Source organism: Halichoeres trimaculatus, unplaced genomic scaffold (assembly GCF_033239565.1).
Source record: "Halichoeres trimaculatus isolate MK-OKI-2021-1 unplaced genomic scaffold, fHalTri1.1 fHalTri1_scaffold_22, whole genome shotgun sequence".
Lineage (NCBI taxonomy): Eukaryota > Metazoa > Chordata > Actinopteri > Labriformes > Labridae > Halichoeres > Halichoeres trimaculatus.
This window is the reverse complement of record NW_027437200.1, coordinates 11280499-11305958: the sequence shown is the minus strand read 5'-3', so window position 1 is coordinate 11305958 and position 25460 is coordinate 11280499. Positions and strand designations below refer to the sequence as shown.

General features: G+C 40.3%; 1 protein-coding gene across 1 annotated transcript in view; it reads right to left on the bottom strand.

Annotated features, from left to right (window-relative positions):
- ppp1r14bb (protein phosphatase 1, regulatory (inhibitor) subunit 14Bb) overlaps positions 1-25460 on the bottom strand; it is a 38294-nt gene that overhangs the window by 3100 nt on the left and 9734 nt on the right. Inside the window, exons 2-3 of the mRNA XM_074661799.1 lie at positions 192-275; positions 72-104 (exon numbers count right to left, since the gene is read on the bottom strand). Coding sequence (XP_074517900.1) covers positions 72-104; positions 192-275 — 117 coding nt within the window. The remainder of the gene's footprint in view (positions 1-71; positions 105-191; positions 276-25460) is intronic.

Here is a 25460-nt window from a genome sequence, read left to right as displayed (position 1 = left end):
GGAACAAAATACATGAGACCAAAACATTCAAAAGATAAAAGGGATGAAAATAAGGATGGGGAAACTCGTACCTCAGTAGGTTTAAAACAGTCAACCAGCAGGTCCTGAAACAACCAAACAGACAGTTAGAACATAGTTTTGTCTTTAGCTTGTCCAACACTGCACAGTTTAAGTTTATGCTTATGTCCTACCTTCACCCTGGCTGCCCGTTCAACGTCACTGGGCATATCCAGCAGCTCATCCACGTCTATCTCCAGCTCTGGGATGGCCTCCTCCTACAGAACATGACAGGAGAAGAAAGAAAAGCACGTTAGGAGGAATAAAGAAGTGTTGTTACAAGTGAAGAATATCCCACCACACCGTGTTAAGTCTGCTTCATGGTCGTATAGAAATAAACCCTCATCATCTCTTCTATTCTTAGTCACTGCCTGAGCTCATATTTTGTGGCTGTCTGAAAATAGACCAACAGAGACATATCAGTCTCTCTCCATGACGTGGTGCATTTCATGACAAATGGTCCCAACTCAACACTAGAGGGCAGTGTCCCTCCTTTACATCACACGTGTTCGGGAAAGAGACAGGAGAGACAAAGAAACAGGTGATAGGAGGATGTTTTAAAAAGAGAAAGATTGAAAATGAGATCCAGTTTATTAAACCAGGTTTTTAAAAAGAAAGAAAGAAAGCTGCTCAACTAAACCCACCTGTTATAACCATATCAAGGCTCACTAATAAGGTTTGAAATGAAGGTGGGAGTTTTTGTTTTGAGATTAGAAGTGTGAAAACATGTTTATATGTTTGGGGCATGTGTTCACATAACTAATGGTATTTAAAGAGGTGAGAAAGTGAAGTGTTTGACTATTGAAGCCAAATGTAGGCCTGCTCAATGAGAATTTTTAGCTCTGTTTGCACCAAGGATCTGCATAATTCTTTTTTTTTTTTTTTAACATTTCGACTTTTTGGATGAAGGATGAAAACTAAATACATTCGTTATCTTCTTTTTGTAGAGCCTTATTTTTGTTTCAGGTTACTAAAAAATGTTTTTCCGACCTCTCAGTTTTGTTATTTCATTAGTTTTTATTGAAAAAGTCCAGTACAGGCATGGGAGGTTGGCATCCTCCCATTGGTCAAGATGAGAAAGCAAAATATGGATTACACTTACAAAGACCTAAACAACAGTGTACTGGGTTAGACACTCGCTGACATGCAGCAGGTTTGTTTCTGAAAGCTTGCCTTCAAACTCCAACTTCACTCGAAGTAAATGTCAAAAACAGGGGTTGACTGAGGGACGATATTCAGCTTTTGATTGATTATCAGTATCAGTGGATTTGTTTCAGGGATGGATGAAAAATTAACTGTTTACTGACTTCTTTGCTTTAGCATCTTTCCCTCTGGATCTTTTTCAGCCACTGTTTCTAATGTCCCACCCATACCACTTTCTGATTGGTTGGTCTCGAGACATTGTAGCAAGGCCTGTCACAATAATCAATAAATCGATTAACTGAACGATACATAAAAACGCCCTCGGTAAGCCTCGATAAACTGACACTGCATGCATGTTTGTTTTCCTCCTCTCTTTCCACCAAAGAGGCTGAATGAGAAGATGGCTCACTACTTCTATCTTTCCCAACATCGGGGTGCACAGCTTCTATAGCGGATTTATAGCGGAGTGAGCATCTGTCAAAAATGCGATCTTTGGGGTGAAGACGGGGCTGCTCCCGCGTACACACAGAGAGAGCTGAAGCGAGTGTCCTGAGGGGTAAGGAGGAAACACACGCTAATGTGAGTGATGACACGAAAGATACGGTTCTTGCCTGCCACAGTCCCAGTGTGGGAATATTTGTTGTTTATCAGAATGAACAAAGTGTGAGCTCATGAACACCAACGAGCTGATATGTCGCATTTGTTTGAAAATAGTGGCGACGAAGAAGAAGAAGAAGAAGGGGAGGTGCAGCGGAGCCTTTTTCTTTGACAATCCGCTCTTACTGAGGCTTTTGGTCTGCAAAGTAAATAGAAATAAAAGCACCAAATGGTGGGCGCTCAAAGACAGCTACATTGCCAAAGAAATGCAGCCCTTCAATACGGTTGAAAGCCAGAAATGCTAAAATGTTTGACAGACAGTACGGATTGACTGGGAAAAAGTACATGTTACAAACAATTCAGGAACTGTATAAACTCCCTTTTATTTAGGCTATAGTTTTTATTGTTGTTGTTTTTTTGGGAGTTTCGATTATTCTTTAGAGACAGGGTCTATGTTTTATTGTTTTTGATTAGTATTAATCATTTTCATTGACATATATTTTTTCTAAAAGAGAGTCCATTTCATTTTCATTGTATTTTTTTTCTCTTTCTTGTTTGTTTAATTTATTATATTTTTTGTTTAATTTATTTTATTTAAAAGATCCTGACCTTTTAATTACAGTTAAATACTCTTAAGAGATTAAAGTTTCTTGCTTTTGATATGGTGTACTGACTTTATCCCATTTATCAAAATTACATCAATGAAAAAATGGAAAAAAAAAATCAAAATAATATTGACAACAATATCGTTTATCGGCAAAATTATCGTCTAGCAAAATGTGTTATCGTGACTGGCCTAGTTGGAGAAATACAGCGAGTGTCATGGCTGAAGTTAAACCAAATTCAAACACAAATGGCTGCAGCACATGCCGATGTTCACAGGCACTGATAGTGACAGGGTGATGCCTTGTATGAATTTAAGGATTATGTTTTCCTCCAGCGTGGGTTATTCAGCTTTATTAAAATATGAAGAAGGGAAACTGAGTTGACTGTGAGTTCTTTCTCCTTCACTCGTCGTCAGCTTTTCATTTTCACTGTCACTTTATAGCAAGTGGTTTCATCCACTCATTGTCTTTCTCTGCTTCTCCATCCGTTTCAATAAAGCACACTGATTCACACAACTGGCAACATCACACACACACACTCTTACATACACTGGTTTCCGCTCTTTTGCTGCTCAGTTGCTAACCCTATATTCATGTCATTCTCCAGGAATCTCCCCCTCGCTCTCGTCCTCCCCCTCAGTCAGAGTTGCCCACACCAGCTGTCTCTGCACCTGCCCAACTGCCCCCATCACACACACACACACACACACACACACACACACACACACACACACACACACACACACACACACACACACACACACACACACACATACACACACACACACACACACACACACACACACACACACAGCATGCTCTGTGTGCATGTTAAAGTGTCACATTAACCAAACGGTGGTTTTTCTTTACAGTGTTAAATCCTCAAAATCTCACACACACATCCCGTTTGAAACACACACACCTCACACACATGTGGATTAGAGAATTTAAAAATGTGGGTATTAAAAAGTCTGCGCTGGATGAAGAGTGAGCCTGTGTGTGTGTAAGTGGTGTGGATGTTGGGGTGTCACTGGGTGTGTTGGATTTAATTCTGAGCAGGACAGCCTGTGTGTTTGAGATAGAGACTAGAGGTGACAGACAGACTTACTGTCAGCAGAGAAAATCACACACACACACACACACACACATCAGACACACATAAGAGCTGACATGCAGACATGCTGTAAGCAGCAGCACAGACAGAAAGTGTTAAAACACTGAAACACACACAAAAGCCTGAAGACTGACAATGAGGCAGAGGAGGGACACAAAGACTCCACGACTCACACACACACACACACTGAAACACACACATGCTTACACTGCAGACATATTGAAGTAGTCATACACACATTCACACACACACAGCCTGACACAAAGACTGATCGGCACAACATGTGGGCTCCATGTGCTCCTACATGCTGCGGAAAAAAAAAAGCTGGGAAAGAAAATCCCTGAAAAAGACGAGAGGACGAAGAAAGAGTGGAAACAGAAACTAGGGTCTGAACTCTGAGTCATCTGAGTAAATTTAAAAACATCTTTTTATGTTTCAATCCCAGCAGCAGCTTAGATTTAAAAATTGGAGATTCAGAAAACTGAATTTAGATCAAGTCATAGATTAGATATTATTTACCAAAGTTCAGCTTTTAATCTTGTATTTATATGTTTAATGTCTAAAACTGACTGTGGTTAATCAACCTGAACAAAGACACTGTAACATCGACTTCTTCATCCTCCTCCAGAACCATTTGACAAACTGTTCAAATCTGTGAAGGGGGGAAGGGACCGCCAAGAGGAAGGAAGGTAAGAGGTTAAAGAGCACATCGAAAAGTGGGTGCAGCTGAGTGGAGAAGCCCGGGAGGGGGAGAAGGGGAAGAGAAAAAGAGGGAGAGCAGAGGGAGGGAGGGAGCGATGTCAAAAAAAAAAAAAAAAAAAAAGGCCGGAAGACAGGCTTCAGAGAAGAGACACAAAGAGAGCAGGGAATCACGAGGGAGGATTTCCAAAACAATCCAGCAGACTGACTTGGTGAACTAGTCTGAGTCTGGAGGGGGTTTACTGCTGGCTGCAGATGTGTTCAGGACTAAGAGGTGGATACAAGACGCTGGCACACACTGCTGGGCTCTAGACAAAGCAGGCCAGTATGGAACAATAACAAGGAGTCTGCAGGTACACTGAGCTGAACCTGGATTTATTCCTGGACACCTGGAAACATCTGCAGATTATGTATTGAAAGTATTAAACCAGTCAAAGAGCGTTAACAATCAGAGCCTCAGAGCCTATGTGGGGGTGTATGAACAAGCATCAATAAGTCAAAACTCACAGCATGTGGAGTTTTAACAACATACATGCTCCACTGATGGAGTCATTAATCATAAAATATCTCTGACTTACACTTTGGAGGTTTTGGAGTTTGAAGTTTTGCTGCACAATGAATCAAATTGCAATTGCAGTTTGAGAACATGCGTTAATGTAATCATAAAAAAGGATGTAATTTTCAATTTAAAAGTGGACCTGTGTGTTAAGGTAAGTTACATCCTCTCTGACGCCTTTCAGCTACTCTGACCCCCTGTGTGTTTGTGTGCAGAGCTGCTATGACAGTGAACAAAAATCAACAAAACTAGACTGGATGAAAATGTTGTTTCTGGTTTCTATCTGACACTTTTATAGAGTTTCCTTTAGATTGTTTCCTGAAACATTCAGAAAGCTGAGACAACTTTATGTTCATCTGCAGGAAGAAATATTGTGATAGAAGTGTAAATTACATGATGCTCTTCAGAAATTATACTCTCAGTTGTTCATAAGCAAATAACCTGACATACCTGTGGAGAGGTACACGCTCTCCAGCAGGGGCGTGACCAGGCATTTCAGACTGGGGTGCCCCAACCATGCCACTGACTTATGCAAGGGGGGGGTTGAAGTTTTCAAACCTGCACTCCAAAAACAGCATTTACTGTTTCAGTTATATACGACAAATAAGGATCTATAGGCTACAGCTAGAGCTGAAATGATTCCTTGAATGATTCGAGGTACTCGATGACAAAAAATACTCGAGTAATTTTCTCCGCCTTGAGGAATCGTTAAATTTAAAAAAAAGATCAAAAGAGTGGTATTTCAAATAGAGCTGAGGCCATATTAAGAGAGTTTTCAGACCCCTCAAGCTATCTCTTATACAAAATAGCAACTAGCAACAAATCTAGCTTCTTTTCTGGAGTTTGGAGACTAATGGGTCATTCTACGAAACGGGTGCCATTTGGGTCCGCAACATTTGATGAGATGTACAAGGCACAAAAAATGTGTCAAAGTGTGTTTACAAATTTTGGAGCTACCAAAGCAAGTATGTATTTTATCCGATTACTCGATTAATCGATGGGATTTTCAGTAGAATACTCGAATACTAAAATATTCGATAGCTGCAGCCTAGGGCTGCACGATTATCGCAATCGCAATCGCAATCGCAATCGCAATCGCAATGTCAGCACATGCAATTACGTAATCGCAAAAGAGGTTATCGCAATCGCAATGTCAGCACATGCAATTCAGATTTTTCTCCATGATAACCAAGCAAGTCAGTAGACTCATCATGACACAACTTTTTTTATTAAATCGCAAGCACAATCGCAATCGCAATATTGTCCACCCAATCGCAAATCGCACCTTTTCCCCAAATCGTGCAGCACTACTGCAGCCCTAGCTACAGCATTTAGGAAAAAGAACAAACTAAACTAAACTAAACCGAAGCATTTAAAATAAAAAAAAGATGCACTGTACTGTAGTGCGCCAAAATCAGTACTGCACAAGCTTTTTAAGTTATATTATAAAAATTCAAAACTGTTAAATTAGAAATTTGTGTGCTCTTGATAAGGAAAAACATATTTCATAACTACTATCTAATTACATTCCCATCACAATATTGTCCCATATGTTTGCAATTGTACAATTTTACCAAATCGTGTTGCTCTAACTCAACCGGATCAGATGAAAACATGTGAAAGTCAAACCACTGACTCACCAGATCTCTGGAAGAGAAGAGCTGATTCCTTTAAAGCTAAATCAGAAGCTTCAAAGTAACAAACAGAGATGTTTGTGTACTGAGACAAGCATCAGAAATCCCTCTCAGACTGCCTGAAATGAAGAATCAGGCAGAGAGCTGAGCAATGCACTGAATACTGAGTCTTTAAACCCCTGTGGACCTCCTTCTCCTCCAAACAGTGGAGACTGCAGAGAAGTGTAAAACAGGAATGCAATAAATTTCAAGTAAAATGTCATGTAACATGAAGGTGCTGGTGGAGAGTGTTATTAAAGATAATTAAATCAGCAGCTGGATATGCAATTAGTGTTTTCTTATCATTTCAATGAACTGTTTCTTTGAAGTCAATTTAAAGTGAGATTCTTCAGAGATACAGAGCTTCACAGTGTGTTTTCTAAACTCTGGGTTTCCTGAAGCTCTTTGGCAGCTCAGCCTCTAACAGCTTTCACTTCAGTAAACTACACAAGTATCTGTTGGTGACAAAGCAGACTATTTTTCAGAGCCACCAGCATCAGCTCAAACTCTGACTGAAACTACAAACTGGAAAATAAACCCATTTACTGTGACCTCGCTTTGAATTTAATTACACTCTCCCTGACAAGCCTGCAAATATGATTCACATGCCACCACTCAGAGACAGAGACCGGGAGAGAGCGACTGTCTGTCCATGCGTTGGTCTGTCTGTCTGGAGGCTAGCTGCAGAGCGGAGCAGAATGAGATGTGACAGTATGAGAGCGAATTACAGCTCATACTTGTTTGCAGAGGTCGTCGTACTATTACTCTCACAGCGGGGAAACGTAGCGACTGCAGGCTTGGACCGATCAGATGTCGGGCTCATCTCGCTCACTGGAATATCATAAGCTACACTCTCACACAAACACACTCAAGTAGGTCATTGCACTCAACAAAAAGGCTAACACAGCGACTGTAAACACTCTTGGAAAGGGAAGTGATGAAGTCAGGGTAACTCCAGGGAAAGAAAAAAAAAAACTTCAGCATGTTTTCAACACTTTTCATCCCAGGCCGACTTGATTTCACACCACACTGAGTGACCTCAAATCTGATGAAACCTTCCAACACTGTGACGGTGATTCACTTGTGGTTACTGGGATACACATAACACAGTTAGCAGGCTACACACAGTGGAAGATAGACTGAAGATAGACTGAAGATATAAAAAGAAAAAGGGAGATTTTTTTGGAACTGGCTATAGTTTTGGCAAAAAGAGTGATTGCTACTTCATGGAAGAAGGTTGGTACACCAAGTTTGAAAAAAATGGCTTCCTGAACTGTCCACAACTCTGCCTTAGAAAAGATTACGTAGACTTTGAGGGGGAAGGAGTCACTCTTTAATAACATCTGGAGCCCCTTCATAATTTATCTAGAGAACATAAACATGTCACATCTGTTGGAGGCATTTGAGGAAGAATAGTTAGCCCTCTGTGATTACCACAATAGATATTTGTTTACTATCAGTTTGATCACTCCCCTGCTTAAACACCTGATAAATACAGGAACTATCTTTTTATCCTATACATATTTATTTGTTTAATTTTTTTTTTCTATTTTATCAGTTTATTAATTTTATTACATATATTTGCTTGATTTCTGAATGTATATGTATTTATACATGTATTTATATAGGCATAACTATCATTATAATTACTGTCTCTATCTTGATTTAGAACACTAAGGACAATTTGAGGTCTAACTTAACTTCCTATTAAGGCTGCAGCTATCGTATATTTTAGTATTCGAGTATTCTACTGAAAATCCCATGAATTAATCGAGTAATCCGATAAAACACATTTTTGTTTAGTTAAGGAGCAGTTATTTTTCAAATGAAAATTTTTCTCTTTAAGAAATAGAATTTTCTGATACAGCATGTCAATAAGAGCACTTGCTTTGGTAGCTCCAAAATTTGTAAACACACTTCGACACATTTTTTGTGCTTTGTACATCTCATCAAATGTTGCGGACCCAAATGGCACCCGTTTCGTAGTATGATCCATTCGTCTCCAAACTCCAGAAAAGAAACTAAATTTGTTGCTAGTTGCTATTTTGTATAAGAGGTAGTTTGAGGGGTCTGAAAACTCTCTTAATATGGCCTCAGCTCTGTTTGAAATACCACTCTTTGATCTTTTTTAAAATTAAATGATTCCTCGAGGCGGAGAAAATTACTCAAGTATTTTTTTGTAATCGAGTACCTCAAATCATTCGAGGAATCGTTTCAGCTCTACTTTGTATCATATACTAACATGTGATACATGTGTTTGTTCACTAATATATGTGAGCATATGCGTATGTGGGTATTTATGTAAATATATATGAGTGTGTAAGTGTATCCACATGGATCTATATATATATATATTTTTTTTTTTTTCTTCCTTTTTCTTCTTACATTTTTTAAATTCATTTTTTATATATTTATTTATTTTTTTTTAGTATTTTTTTAATTTTTATTTTATTTATTTATTTATTTTATTATTTTGTTTGATTTTACACACAAATATCGTTATTATTACTACGCTTTATGACCCTTGTTTGTGTACCTGAGTGATGTTTGGTTTTTATGCACATAGTTGTGTTGCGTGTATTGATGTGTTTGCATTAAGCTTGTTAAAACAATAAATATAATGTTGGTAAAAAAAAATGAAAAAGGGATGGGACTATTAGCTCAGAGGAATCCCCACGAGCTAGCAGACAGATGAGGGTATGAAATATTCAGACACATGGCTGATGAAATAACAGGTCTGTAGTGAAGGTAATAAGGTGGATTTAACCAGCGCCTCATCGCTGTGTGATGCTTCATGTTAAAGTAGGTCACAGAGGCCACCTACATGGGCTACACAGCATGTCCTCTAGTGATAACACATAACACATCTGACTCCTGTGCTAGAATCTGTGTGAAGAGTGTGTGTGTGTGAGTTAGTGTAAACTTGTGAGAAATAAAGTATAAAATATAAAAAAAGACAGAAATGTGAACCAAATGATGAATGATGGGGGATTAAAAAGCTACTTTTGCTTTTTAGCTGCTTCACAAACGATCCAGGACAAAAATAGTCCAGTGTTAGGATGGCCCACTGCCTGTTTGCTACAAAGACAAAAACAATGTTTTGGCTTGGTTGTGTGCAGGGAGGAAGAAGGAAGTTGGACACAAAGGGAAGTGATGGCTGAAGCAGGCTGGATGGAAGAAGCAGGAAGAGGAAGAAGAAGAAGGAAAAGTGGGCCGTGTGGCCACAACAATGTCTCCATTCACTCCAATTTCCGTGTCTGTGTGCTTGTTTTGACTGAATAAAGTCCTCTCCTTGGTACGTCAGCTGCTGCTTCTTTTATCTCCTTCTCTGCTTCTCTCTGAATAGTTGTGGAGACATGTGATCTGCATGTTACGTGAAACACATTTCACACTGCTTCACTGCTTTTCCCTTTCTCTGCATTGAGGTCAGTCCAGGAAAGTGTATTTGCTGTTTTTGTATGAGTGAGTGTGTGTGTGAGTTTGCTTTAGAGTGGCGTGTGTGTTTATGAGTGGGCTCCATTAACACTATTACCCTAGGCTGGTTGACTTGGCAGAATGACACAAGTACAAAATATGTGCAATGACTAAGAAAAGAAGCAGACTCACATAACTGCTCTGTACACGCATAGCTGACGTGGTTTGACAGTGAGTGTGTGTGTGTGTTTTGGTTGTCTTAGCTTATGTTAGAAGTCTTAATGTTAATGTCTCATCAGATCAGAGGCCTGAGCTATAAACCATTCACACTTTGCATGTAAAGCTCAACTTTGGTGACCAGTTAAAGGTTTATCATGGCATCAAAGACAGAAGACAGACTCATTCACTGAGGTGTGCTGAAAGACAGGATAAGAAAAATAAAAGGAGACAGGAGCACACTGGTTAAAAAGCTAGTTTGTCAGTTACATTTCTGGAAGTTGAAAGTTGACTGTCTGATAACATCGAGGTAAAAACAGGAAGGAGAAGAGAACACAACAGCTGACAGTTACTCTTGTGATACTTTCTCAGAAGCTAATATGAACAGTTCACTCTTACGCAACCAACAAAGTCACATTGCCCAAATTCACTATGGCAGAACAAAACAGGCTCCTGTCAAGTTTCCCTCAATCACATTTGACTGAAGATGAAGAGAAGCAGCTGAACAGGTAACAGCAGCTCCCAGTGACTCAGCAGCGAAGGGATAAGTTTATCTCTGATCTGAAATCCCACTCCAGTTTCATGTACATGCCTGTTAGCTAAAAGTAAACAGATTAAATGAGCCAGACAGATTACAACACCCAACAAAAGACTGGGAGATTCTGTTTCTGAGTTTTTCTTCTACACTACATCAAAATAACTGACTGATTTTGTCATTGGGTCTACTTAAGTTGTTCCCAACTGTTTTGGTCTGTGATCCCATTTTGACATCACAAATTTCTTTCTTTTTTCCTCCCCAGAATCAGTTTTTGATCAAGTTAGTAGCTGAGTTGTAAATACAGAGTGGCTTAGGATTAGTGCACAAAGTGACAGTTTCAATTCCCCTGATCAGGATACAAGCTTTATTTACAAGGCTGAAAATATCCCTTATAATTCTTCCTTGCTTCAGCCTTTTCCTTGAAACTTTTTCGTTTTCTTCCCTTCCCTGTGGCGGGTAACAGTAACAGCTTCCTGGTTTCGGTCTTCTCTGGCTCTATGACACTTCGGTAGCTGAGCAGCTAGCTGACGTGAGAGGGGTAGTGGGGAAGGACGAGGTGGGACCATGGGCATGATGGTGCGAAGCAAGGAAGACAGGGGATTGGTTGGACTCAGACTGGATGCCGACAGCTGCATCAGTAACATAATAGTGTGATACATGTTTTTTTTTTTTTTTTCAAATTCAAATTCTTCATTTCAGTTTTTGTTTATAAACTATATCAGAAAAAGTCACCACTTTTCTCCAGCGGAGGATAAAATGTTTCTCTCTGGCTCATGTGATGTGCATTTTTATGGGGAAAATGTGGCTCCTGTTACAGTCTGTAGTAGAGCCTGACCGATTAATCGGTGGGGCCGATTATGCCTGTCACCGATTAATCAACATTGGCCAAAATATAGCCAAAAAAATTTTGCTCTGCGGAGATTCTGTCACTCCTGTTCCTGTGTCTGTGTGTTGGGCTGCACACTGCCCGAGTGCCCGCCCCCTCCGTCCACCATTATGTAATGTAAGACTGTAATATGGCGTTTTAACGTCATGTAAGTTGCTCACTGTGTGTTTAAAGTTTGATTTCTTTATTTATTATTGTGTTTACTGCTTGTTCTTGTTTATCATTGGTTAACACTACAGTTCTTATGTTAACAGTTTTGTAATTGAAATCCCTTGTTTTAATTTAATAGAGTTCTGTCTGTCTTGAATCATATGGGTATTATAATAATTGGTGTTCAAATTGGTGTTACAGTATATATCCTGTGTATATCAATGATTTTATTATATATATCAGCCAATATATCGGATATAGGTCTATTTATCAGATATTGGCCGATATATTGGATATCGGCCTTTTTTTGCCCTCAGTGTCGGTATCAGCATCAGCCCCAAAAATTCCATATCAGTCGGGCTCTTGACTGTAGACATGGTCTGGTGTTAAAAAGCAAACTAAAAATCTCAAAACTAGTAAATATAAAAAAAATCACGATTTAAATTGAATTACCCCAAAATTGTAACAGAATCCAATCGCAAGAATGTCATATCATCCCAGCCTTACTATCTGTGATCGCAGCTGTTAATCAAGACGCTCCAGCTCAGATATTTTCATATGCTTCATTTTATATGAGCTAGATTTATATTTGAGTAAGCTAAGTAAGAAATACATTTGTTAAAGATTGTGTGGGATGTTTAATCTTAAAAAGAATAATAAATGTGTTTTTTTTTCTTTCAGTAGTTCTTCAACCAAGTTGTTAACATTTCAGGTGACCCTACTTAGTCGTGACCCCAAGGTTGAACAACACAAGTCTCCGCTCATCTCAGCAACACACAAAACACACAAACAAAAAGAGTGATGAGTGGAAAAACACTGGGCTTGGACCTGCATCCGGTCATGTTCTCCCTCTGTGTCTCTTAATCTGTGATGTCCTTCCTCTCTGGTTGGAGTTACCTCTCTGCTGCTCTCTGATAAATCACCCTCAGTGTGTCTGTAACAGAGCACTACGAGCTTTCAGGCCACCTTGCTGCAGGCATGACACCGCTTATGAGGGCTGGGAACTGGCAACGAGGTCAATATGGGTGCAGGGTTTGGGGATGCATTGTGTCCCTCATGGCCTGCTGCTTTCCATCTCCTCTCACCCCCAGCTGGCTCACATGATGTTTATCAGGTATTTGCAGCTCCTTTAGTAACACAGATTGTTGGCCGTCCTCTCTGATACCTCTGTCTCTGAGGTTAATTCCTCTTAAAGGAGTTTACTCCCACATACACTGAAAGGGTTAAATTGTCTGCACACCCTGCTACTTCCTGTGAGGTCATGTGACCCTGGGAGATAGTTTCTGAGTTTAATAAGATATCTGTGAGAAGGTACACAGAAACAGTAGAGGGAAATATAAATGTGTATGTGTATGTGTGTATGACCATGAGGCCTCACACACTCACAAAACCATAATCCACAACTATCCATAATTAATAAAACCGTCTTAATCCTGTCTGGAATGTGCTTTTAGCATCTTGTGCATTTAATTCTGCACAATCTGTGTGTGTGTGTGCATGTGTGTATGTGGTTGATCTCCATCTCTATTACACGTCTAATCAGTTGGATGTACTTCCTCCCAGGAAGAAAATGATGTCCTGTTTTGGATAACATGAAAAACAGAGAGAAAGCGCTGCAGGCAGAGCTGCTGAACTGAAGTCCTCTGGTTACAGACAGGAAACAACGCATCTTGTTGTTGTTTTATCGGCTATGTTTGTTTTACTGCTCTGGATCTTCAGTTACAATTAAAATGTCCAAAGCTCTCCTGGTTTCTTTCGTTCAACTAATGAAGAAAGATGATGAAAGATGATGCATCTCTGTGTGCTTCCCTGTGGTCACAGGGCGACCTGTCCTCCTAAAAACAACATTCCCCTCCACAGCCTCCATATGTTTCACCTCCCTGTTATCTGGGTGCAGATAAGAAGCAAACGGCCCTGTCATGTAAAGTAAAAGGAAGCAGAGCCTCTAGAGTGTGCTGCTAGTGATGTGGGCATGCTATTGTGTCCCAGTGCTGTGTGGGCTGTTTCAGAGTTATTGCAGGAGGAAGCCAACGCAAACAGGCTCCGAGTGCACAGAATATAACTTTATATGATGCCAGAGAACATTTATCACTGTAATTAGGGCACAAGCAGTTATTACGATGTGCTTTACACTGCAATCAAGGGACAAAAACATATCTGTTACCAGAGCTGAAGTACTGTTTATAAAGTGATATCTTGGAATGACGAGCTGAACAGTTTGGTTTTAGACAAAAGTATTCAACAGAAACTGCAAATACTTGTTTTGTTGAAAACATAAAACAGTCTCTTGACTGTGGTAATATTGCGGGGGCAGTGTTTCTTGACCCAAAAAAGGCATTTGACACTGTCAACCACAACATTCTACTTTCCAAGCTTTCATCTTTTATTTTTTCTAAAAACTCAGTTAATTGGTTCAAGTCTTACCTTCTAAATAGAGAACAATGTGTAACAGTTGACGGACAAACATCATCCTTTTCAAAAAACACAATGGGAATCCCCCAAGGGTCAATTCTTGGCCCTCTGCTTTTTAGTCTTTTTGTAAATGATATGCCCAAAACTAGAGCCTAGGTTCACCTTCAACAATTTTTTTTATTATTTTATGCTTTTAAATATTGTACATTTTCTGACTTTTAAAGGCCCAACTAGGGACAAGAGTTGGAAATTACCATTTGCTATAAACACAGTTCAGCACATCAGATTCATACTTAGTGATGGAACTATGTTAAACTGCATCGTCCCTATTAAATAAATAAATTCAATTCAAATTCAAATTTTTGGAGGAACTGGCAGATATGGATTGGTCACGCAGTTCAGAGACTCACACACCAAAAAACATGCAGCTGAAAAATCTATTTGGAAAGTTAAAACGAAGGTCAGCCAACCTTGACCCCCAAAAAGCTGCCCACAGTCACAGCAGCCCTGACCACGGCTGAGTGACTCACACATCGGCTTGTTTGGTCTGACTGAACGGTTGGGTGGTTTCTGTGTGTGGACATGTCTGTGCTGCAGCCTCTCTCAGGGAGAACACTCCGGTGCTTCCCCAGGGTCACAACCAGCCCCGAGAAGACTTGGACTGGCAACCACAAGGAGCTGGTGGGGCTCGGGCTCAGGCGCTTGTTCGTGCTTAATATGAGCTGCATGAAGGCAACAGTTAGCCCCAGCTGCTGCCCAATGTCACCCTGCTGTCACTTTCCTTTTACATCCAACCAAAGTTCATCAGAAAGAAAATTAACTGTTCTTTAAAGGGGACATACCATGCTGATCCCTGATTTAATACTTACATATAATATAATAAATTTGAAAACAAGACCTTTCACCCCCTGAATTTTCAAAAAATGAGATATTGTATTTTTTCTGATATCCTAGAACGAGATTTGATGCCTCTGAAAATAGGTCATTGCCAGTTGGCCGCGAGATTTCAACCATCGTGACGTCACGAGGATCCTTTCTTTTTATTGGAGTAATCTGATAAAGCAGCTCCTCCTCTGTGATGTCAGTTAGTCACACAACTGCCACCGAGGGACACACCCACCAAGAGCCGAGTATCCCCCCTCAGATGCTGGATGCAGGGACTCTGCTCTGCTTAGCAGCTCGGCTTTACATGGTGAATTAGCAGTTAAAACACTGTAGTTTTAGCAGACGTCGTAACACTTGTGAGACTGTGATATTTGCATGCTTGTTCTGACATGCACTGTGAACCTGGACCACAATAATGCTGCGGTAATAACATAGTGACGAACTGACGGTAGAGGCGATCTTTAGACTACACTTTCAGCATGATGGATAAAACAGACAGAGAAAAGTGAAGGAGCAGGATGGAGCCCTGTTATAGAAATAGTTTATTGGTGAAGTCTGCCTATATTTCCATGTATAAACTGTACATGTTACAGTACCGGTTTGACTCACCACACTGAAGCGTCCTGAGATGATCTGTGTCGAGGTGGATTTTCTTCCTCCTGAGCTGCAGAACCACCCGGGTCTGACTCGGGGTCCAATACAAAAGGACGTATCCTACACTCTGCCATTTTATTAGTGCTATAAATGCCTTACAGTGAAGTTTTGGCAAACAGCAAACTCGCTCGGTCTGCTCCATTCAATGTGGCGATTTTGTAAATACTGCCATGCTGCAAAAACCGCCCCCTGGCTCTACCCCCTCCGCCCCTCTGATAGAACTGACCAATCAGAGCACAAAGGGCTGTGACGTTGCAAGGTTTCTGGAGGTCATTCTCCAAACGGAGCGTTTCAACGAAATCTTCAGAATGGCCTAAACTGAGGATATTGAGAACGCTATTGTGGGGCAATGAAGGAACTAAATGACTTGTACTGAGGGCAGAAATGCTTTACAGGCATCCTAGTCTGGCATAGTGTAAAGGAGAAACAAGCATGATATGTCCCCTTTAACTCCACAGAGCAGTCAAACAGTACTGTGTATCTGTTACAATGAGATACCCCAGAACACCCCACACACACTGGGAGTAACACTCCTGTTTAAACAAAAACAGAGGCATGCTAAGGATCGACTGACAGAGAAGAATAGCCTGTAACTGCTACCATAGCTGGACGTGGGCAGCCAAAAGAAAGAAGTGACATCTCCACAAACTTTTTAAACAGTGACACAACGTTTCAGTTCTGCTGTGACTGACAGAAGCAGCATTAGCAACAAAACTGGATGGGAAGTGAAAAAAACACAGAAAAGTCATTTTTAGACACCAAAATGCAGCCATTTTAAAAGATTTCTGTCAAATCACCAATAATGCTTATGTGGCACTCTCAGGTGTTAGTAAAATTTATTACAGCCTGGCAACAAAAAGGGTTTTGGTCTAAGAAGCTACATTTTTCATTCCTCAGCACTGCTCCAGAAATTAAATCACAGAGAAATGCTTAGATTTGCATTTGATAGTATTAACTCATCCCTGTACATCAAGAGAGGCTTCTACTGGACCTTAATGAAGGATTTTGCAGTATCACAACACACTCCTGTTACAGTGCAGACAGAGAGGAGTGGAGTGATACAAAATGTTTCTGTGCTGCGAGAATTATTTGCTTGGGCGCTTTAGCCAGTGAGCTAGTTCAAAGATAATTTCACACAGACTCAGATCATGTTCATGGTTCATCTTTCACTTCCAGTTTAATTATTTTTCAGTAGAGCCATGTATGTGCAATTCCAAGCCCCCATTCTTGATTTCTACTGGACTGAAAACTGTATTTTAATATAGATTCATATACAGACCAAGTCTGAAACCCAAGAAAATCTCCCCCAAAATTGAAACACACTTGTTGCTATGATTTACTGTCTAAATGTTTGGCTTAAGGCTCAGATTTTGCAAAAGGGCTCAGTATGAGCTTTGCTTTGTGGGTGAGATGGTTTAAACATACTTCAAGTGAAGGGGCTGAGGATAAAGAAACACTGAAAAAACAAACGCAAAAAGTTAAGTATTCTCCATGATCCAAAAGACCAACAGAAGAAGAGCATTTTTTAAAAATATTTGGGTTTAAGTTTTTTTTCTCTTTGTTTTTATTTTGCACTTTGGAGACCGTCCCTACATTGAGTCACAGCCTGCTGTGCAAAGAGTTCACTATGAGTCACTGAGTCTGCAGGACGTCCTGTACTGATACATGTCAGGTTGTATCACATTTGACCTGACTGTGTTTTGAGAGAGGTGTTGGATGAATAAAACCTCTGGTTCACTGAGCAATTATTGATCTTGGAAGGAGCAACTTGTGAAAGTATTTGTTGTGATTTCAGCATGAGCAGCATGTTCTTCTCCTCTCTACGTCAGTTCACCTGATCACTGGACCAGAGATGTCAGCCAATCAGCTGCAGGCACACTGTTAATGAGCAGCTCCAATCATTTAGATTTTCTTTTTTAATTCAGCAACTGATGCAATACAGAACTTAGTAAAGTGAAATTCTTTCCTCCAAAAAAAAACTCAAGTGGAAGTTAATGTACTAGTTTTAAAAATGAGTAAAACAGTGCACAAAAAATTAACGTTAAGTACATGTAATCAGTTACTTTTGCCATTGCTTGTTACTCAGTAAATGCCTTACAGTGATACTCCGGGATGGAACAAGTTGGGTCCTATCACAAGGTTTAGGGCAGAAATTACCCCTACAGCTGTGTTTTTGTGCAGCAGAAGCCCAGAGCGCTCGCACCAAACACCCCCTCCCTGCTCCTCTGCTGGTTTCCTCTGCACTCAGATGGGGCCATATTTTACTTGACCAAAAACACAAATAAACGGACTCCCACCCAAAAAATCTGATATCGGTCTGCATTCACGCTTTATTTAGAGAATTTTCAGTGCGTTACTTTCACACAAAAACACCTCTACATAAGGCTCTAGTTCTCATCGTGTTGTAAAACGGCGCTACCTCCGCTGCAGAGCCCCAGCTGGCTACAAGGCGCTCGCCGCTTAGTGTATCAGTCTGCTCACGCAGCGTGCCAGATATAAACAAATGCAGGTAGTCTGCCAGGACGAACTAGAGCCTTATTTATCAGTGTTTTTGAGTGAAAGTAACGCGCTGATAATTCTCTAAATAAAGCGTGAATGCAGACCGATTTCAGATTTTTTTGGTGGGAGTCCGTTTATTTGTGTTTTTGGTCAAGTAAAAAATGGCCCCGTCTAAGTGCAGAGGAAACCAGCAGAGGAGCAGGGAGGGGGTGTTTGCTGCGTGCACCTTGGGCTTCTGCTGCACAAAATCACTGCTGTAGGGGTAATTTCTCCCCTGAACCTTGTGATAGGACCCAACTTGTTCCATCCCGGAGGATCACTTTTAAGATTTAGCCATACAGTTCATTATCAACCAAAGCATAAATGTGTTTTACTTTAGCATGTTCACACACAATGCTGTTGATTAAGGATATGTGAATAATGATGCACTTCTCAAACAATCCAGATGAAAGTCTGGTATTAGAGATTTGGTCAAAGTCCAGTTCTTGTGTCCCAGACTGCATTGCTCTGATCAGTAGCAGGTCTGACCAGTCGTCTCCAGAAACACTCCTGCATACAGCCACTGTTAATGACCCTGAGGAGGGGAAGTTAACGGAATGGATCCAGATCAATACGCAGCACCAGGCGACTACAGAGCAGATTCTTTGTATTTTGCCTTTTTTTACATTTCCACCTTCTGTGTTATGTTTCCATTCATCAGGAAACCAGTGAGAGAGTGAGTTAACAGCACCTTAATGTTTTGTTTAGTCAATAATATACAGTCCTCTCAGTAGCTGGAGCGGGGTAGGCAGTGGGCCAAGTGTAGCTGTATTTTTATCAGCACTCATTTCATGTCTCCTGTGTAATGATGGCTTAGTCTGAACCAACACGTTATGTGTGATAACCAAACGTGTGGTTGGAGGGAGTGAAGAAAACAAGAACATGACTGCTCGCTTTTAACCTTTGCTTTCCGTTTCCATGCAGCTAGAATGATTTGCATAAAAATACTTAATCCACCACATATCTCTCTCCTCTCACACACATTAAATATCAATCCCTCCACTCAGCCCACTCTAATTACATCAATAAAACAATAAAATCCCCTTTGTATCTATGTGAAGTATACAAACCAGACATCATCTCAAGAGCCCACTCTCACCCCACACCTCCACTCGCCATGTCTTCTTCTGAAGCCTGTCGTCACAGCGTCCTGAACAGAAGACTGATCAGAGGATCAGACTCTCACGCTGATATCGATATATGTACAAGTGTGTGCGCATGGGATTAGCAGCCAGTGGTGTTGTAACCAATTGATTTTTCCCTCTTTCCCATCAATTGCTAATTATCATGAAAGCAAACGATCAAAAGTTAAAAACTCAACCAAAAAGAAGAGTAAGAAAGTTCACACTTTCACTAAATCACTCACACACATGGAGAGTCACTTCCACTACAATTTGTCTGAGAGATGAGATTACGCACAGATTACAGTCAGAATGCATACAAACAAGGATTAGAGCAGATCAGCATTATGTCACTCCTGGCGAGTTCTCTTAAAACAGCCAAAGGGTCCAGCCGTTCATTCATTCACTCCTCTTCTCATTCACTGAATAACTTACAACTTTCCTGGAAGTTTATTTCTATTTTCTATCACACCAGTGGAGTTTGGCAATCATTCAGAATCTGTCAGGTTACGACTCAATAACTTTTCCATTCACTCTCTGAAGGGGAATTCCAAGCTTATTTGTGGCGCCGTTTCACTCACTTAGCTGGTATTGAGACATAATTAGAGAGGGTTTCAAAAGGGATTAGAGGAAATCACAAGTCTTTTATGGAGATCAATCATCCCCCTAAACCCTGCCTTCAAACAATCAGAAAATATTGGCTAATCATGTAAATGATTGGTATTATTCAAACAGTCAGATTTAGGATCAAAACCACACAATGGGACAGATTTCAGCAGATTATCACGGCAAAATTAAAACTGAGTGAGAAAGTCAGACTTTGGTGCAAACCTACCTCCCTCATAGTGCAGTAGCTGTTGGACTATTCTCTTCTCACACTGTGGACATAAAAAGCCAAGAAGTTGCTAAGACTAAGGTAAAAGACTGTCGCCTTTTTGAATCGTAGGTCCCTGGAGAGTTACCATAGGATGCTGTATAGCAGATGTTAATGCTGTAAAGTGTCTGGTTGTGTTTGTGTTCTATAATAAAGCTAAATGTGGCTACTGTTCATCATCAATGAACAAACCTTATTTTATTATTTTATCATCAACTTTACCAGGTTGGATGAACTCAGAGTGCTTGATTATACTGACGCATTCGTGTTCAGTGACAAATTGTGCCCAATGATGGCCAACATTAATATTTGAAGGAGAAGATCGACTAAAACAGTGATCATTGATCAATTAGAAAATGCCAAGACAGGTTCCAATTTGATACTTGAGCTCAGGATCAGGACATCCTGAATGAAAAAAAGTAGTCTGAATGAGCTTTTATTTTTCATTCTCAGTCATATCATAGTGGAAAACTTTGTTTTTGTTGCAAACCTCATGTTTATTGATCCACCTTTTTTACTGGTTTGCCTTGTTTCTATTTCCTTACACACTTGAGCCCCGAAGGTGGTGCTTTCTAATGGTTTGGCCACACCAAATGCGTATTTGCGGCGCGATTACATACAAAGTCAATGCAAAGACGCATTAAGACGCAGATTCGCCTCAGGCGGCGCGTTTGGGGCGTTTTTGCATTTGGAGCGTTCTCACATTTAGGCGGTAGACGCAAATTAGCTCGAGTTCATTGAACTTTTGACACGAATTCGCGTGAAGGCTTGCCGTGGCCACCAATCAGCGATGACATTCCCCCATGACGTCATTGATTTGATGACGTTGGGGGGGGGACCGCCGCCTCCTACGGCTCCAACTCTGCTGGAAGATGGAGGAGAAAATAATCTGTGCGGTGTGTCATCATCCAGAGTTATATGATAGGACGTGTGGATACTACAGAGACTGAGGAGACAAATTTTGAAGGTAAGTTCTGTAAACATTAGTTTCCAGCTGGATTTGCCTGCTAGGGTAATCACTGAGTCCGACTGCGTTTTCCTCAGTGGAGTTTTGAGCCTGATAGAGAGGAGGGAGGAGCGGGGCAGGGGCAGAGCCAGGAAAAAGGTGGAAGTTCTCTGCGGTCCTCTCTTTCCTCCACCCCTTTATTATCCCCAGGGAGACCTGCGCGAGCATGGGTTGGAGGTTCGGGGGATCGAGGATGAGATCGTAGGGAACAGCCAGGCAGGGCTGGTGAATTACCAGGGAGAGGCAGCAGGCATTGATTGTGATCTCCAAAGCTTTCACACACTCTCCTGTCATGCTTTTGAAACCACAGCTCATTGTTTTCAGCTGCTCTTTTGGGCTTTCCGTCTTTAAATGGACAGGCTCTCTACTCCGCATGCGCAGGAACGCGTGTTCGCCCCTCAGCTTGTCAAAATAGTCCAGCGTTGAGACTCAGGTGTTCACGGGGTGCGTGACAGGCCAATAAATTCGTGAGTTCGCGTTTGGTGTAGCCGCAGCATAACAATCTACTAGTCAAAGTTAATGTGTCAGATTTGTCTAAAGTAAATAACAGTTGGTTACTTATCCACACGGTCACTTATTGATGTACTTTCTTAAAGCCATACACTGATTTTCCAGTGTTTGTTCAAAAGCAGGATTAATCCTTTCTAAAGAGTTTCATGGCAACTCTGAGTAGATTAAGCCATAATCCATTCAAAATCTTTCTGTACATAAAAAAAAACAATCGTCTGAAGGCTTGAATGTCGGCCAAGATGAAGTTTATGAAGATTTCTTTCTCTGCCTTTGTTATCCTCTCCAGATTTTACATGACATGAAAAACTGAACATTCAGTTGTGATTTGAATGTTTAATCTTCAAATGATTGCTTAAAATAATTCAGACATTGTGGGAGTATGAGTGAGAAAGGGACTGACTTATTTCCTGATGAATCAGTAACTTCACAAATTCCTGTCACTCAGCTTCGCCCTCAGTCCAAATATGGTTGGTTGTTCCTTCCTGTTCAGTGACTGGATTGATCTGTAAAATTAAACTTTGTCTTGAAGATCACTTATGAAGATCTTCTTTAGGTATTTATAAAACAAGACTGAAAACCTGCCTTTCTCTCCAGAGGAACAATATTTGAAGGCCTGTAACATCAACACATTTAACTCATTGTATTTCTCCTGGAAACACAGGAATCTTTGCCATGGGACTTCTCCTACACTGTGACACCATGGAAGCTTAAGTTAGGTGTCACAGAGTGATGACATCATGGAGGACATGTGAAGCCAACAGGTAGTCTAACCTCTTTATCTGTGGCCGTCTGCCTGCTTGAGAGCGACATGAGGTCACTGCCAGTTCTCACACAGTGCCACAGCTCTGAACAGTCTGCTCCTGTACACACTGTATTACCTCCTGCTGAAAGCTACAGATATTTCATATTAAAGGTCACTACTTTGACATCATCTATCAACATCTTTGAATACACAGCATTTTTCAGCCTGTGCAGTCTGCCAACAAAACGACAAGCAACATGTCACACACACACAAACACTCAACAAAACCAGAGAATGAGGCCGTAAACACACGTTCTCCCCTGCAGTTAACTAACAGCTCATCTAATGCACCTCCTGAGACTAAAATACCCTGAGTGGATCTGTGCTAGCTCACTCAGGCTTCAGGCGCCTGGCTTTGGTTTGCAGAGAGACTTTGTGATCATAATCACTCTCTTCAAGCCGCTGCCAATGCTAGCAGCAACTTTTGGACAGTAGCTGTGTCCATTTCATTGTTTAAATATGTTTTCAGCATTGAGGAGAACACATAACCATAGTAATGCTCTTTTAAAACAGCCAAGAGTAACGTAAAATAACAGTGGCCAGATTCCCAAACTGTTATTCTGTTTTTAATGCCTCCTCAGGGTGCTCAAGCATTTGCAAAACAGCCATTAAAAGCATATGTACAGATTTAAAACACAATTATTATTAGGCCTGTCACGATAACACGTTTTGCTAGACGATAATTTTCCAAAATATTATTGCCGATAAATGATATAATTGTCAATATTATTATCATTATTTTTTTTTCATTAATGTAATTATGATAAATGGTATAATAAAGTGAGTACACCATATCAAAAACAAGAAACTTTAATTTCTTAAGAGTATTTAACTGTAATTAAAAGGTCAGGATCTTTTAAATAAAATAAATTAAACAAAAAATATAATAAATTTAACAAACAAGAAAGAGAAAAAAAATACAATGAAAATGAAATGGACTTTCTTTTAGAAAAAATACATGTCAATGAAAATAATCAATACTAATCAAAAACAATAAAACATAGACCCTGTCTCTAAAGAAAAAACAAAACTCAAAAAAAAATAAACCAAAACAATAAAAACTATAGCCTAAATAAAAGGGAGTTTATACAGTTCCTGAATTGTTTGTAACATGTACTTTTTCCCAGTCAATCGGTACTGTCTGTCAAACATTTTTAACATTTCTGGCTTTCAACCGTATTGAAGGGCTGCATTTCTTTGGCAATGTAGCTGTCTTTGAGCGCCCACCATTTGGTGCTTTTATTTCTATTTACTTTGCTGACCAAAAGCCTCAGTAAGAGCGGATTGTCAAAGAACAAGGCTCCGCTGCACCTCCCCTTCTTCTTCTTCTTTTTCGTCGCCACTATTTTCATACAAATGCGACATATCAGCTCGTTGGTGTTCATGAGCTCACACTTTGTTCATTCTGATAAAAAACAAAATATTCCCACACTGGGACTGTGGCAGGCAGCTTAAGAACCGTATCTTTCGTGCCATCCCTCATATTAGCGTGTGTTTCCTCCTTACCCCTCAGGACGCTCGCTTCAGCTCTCTCCGTGTGTACGCGTGAGCAGCCCCGTCTTCACCCCAAAGATCGCATTTTTGACAGATGCTCACTCCGCTATAAATCCGCTAAATCCGCTATAGAACCTATGCACCCCGATGTTAGGAAAGATTGACGTAGTGAGCCATCTTCTCATTCAGCCTCTTTGGTTGAAAGAGAGGAGGAAAACAAACATGCATGCACGTGTCAGTTTATCGAGGCTGGCAAACTTACCAAGGACGTTTTTATTTATCGTTCAGTTAATTGATTTATTGATTATCGTGACAGGCCTAAACACATCACAGACTTTGAGGAATGATACTACGAGTTCAAGTATTGACCAGGTGCCTCTTCCAACACCTGTTTAACAGGCAGGTATGAGTGGATAACACATCTCTTTAAGCCGTCTAACAACACTAAACCAGTTACTGTCTGCTGTTATGTTTGCTGCAAGCATCCGCATTTCCTCATCAGACACTAACTGCACACCTGATGACTGGTGATGGACACACTGAGGTGGAATGAGTTTGTTTAAAGCCTTTAAAGCTGACTGACAGCCTAACTGTGTGTGTCAGGCAGAGGATGGAATGACAAGCTCATCAGGCTTGGCTAGAAGTGAAACGTAATACTTAAAGGTTGACGAGGTAGGGAGGTGTTGATCATGTGACACAGTGACACATAACAACACAGTTGTTAATGCACACACTCATGAGCCCAAAGGTCCTGATGAGGCTTTACATCAAAACTTTTTCTTACTTTTTTTTTTTTTTTGACATTCATTTTTTAAATTAGTTAATATAAAACATTTCAAACACGCTTCTTGGGATCTGGCATGGTTCACATCTATTCTTTGCTTTTCCATATCTAGCTGATATCAGCTGATATATTTGGCCACTGACTGAGGATTCCCTTTTTTAAAGAGAGAGCATATTACCCCTGTTCAGCTTCTCTTCACTGGCTTTTAAGGTTTTATTGTTGACTTTTGGCGTCATGAAGTACGTCTGATCTCTTCAGTCCATACGTGCCTGTGTATCCTGAGCTCCTCAGCCGAGTCTCTGCCCGCCATCACAAAGGTGACCTTTGGCCTTTTCTGTCACAGCTGGACAACCTCTGGAACAACCTGTCTGAGGTTTTTAAATCTCTTATAAAAACACGTTATCAATGAGTAGAGGAGATTTGAGCTGAGCATGTTTCTCTCCTCAATATGCTGATTTTATTTTGTTTTACTTAAAACTTTTCTCTCTGGCAGTATCACAGGGAGGATGTTGATTTTTTATTTCATTTATCATTTTTAAGCCTTTTATGTTTAGTATTTTCTTCTGTTAATTTTGTGGTCTTCATTCTTGTCTTGTCTCTTGTCTTTTCTTTCTTTTTTCATTGTTCATTTTTAATTTGTGAAGCACCTTTTAAACTTATTTGAATAATTCTACATAAATAAATGTTACTTTAATTAAAATAATGATTACTATTTTTTGTTATTAAAGGGAC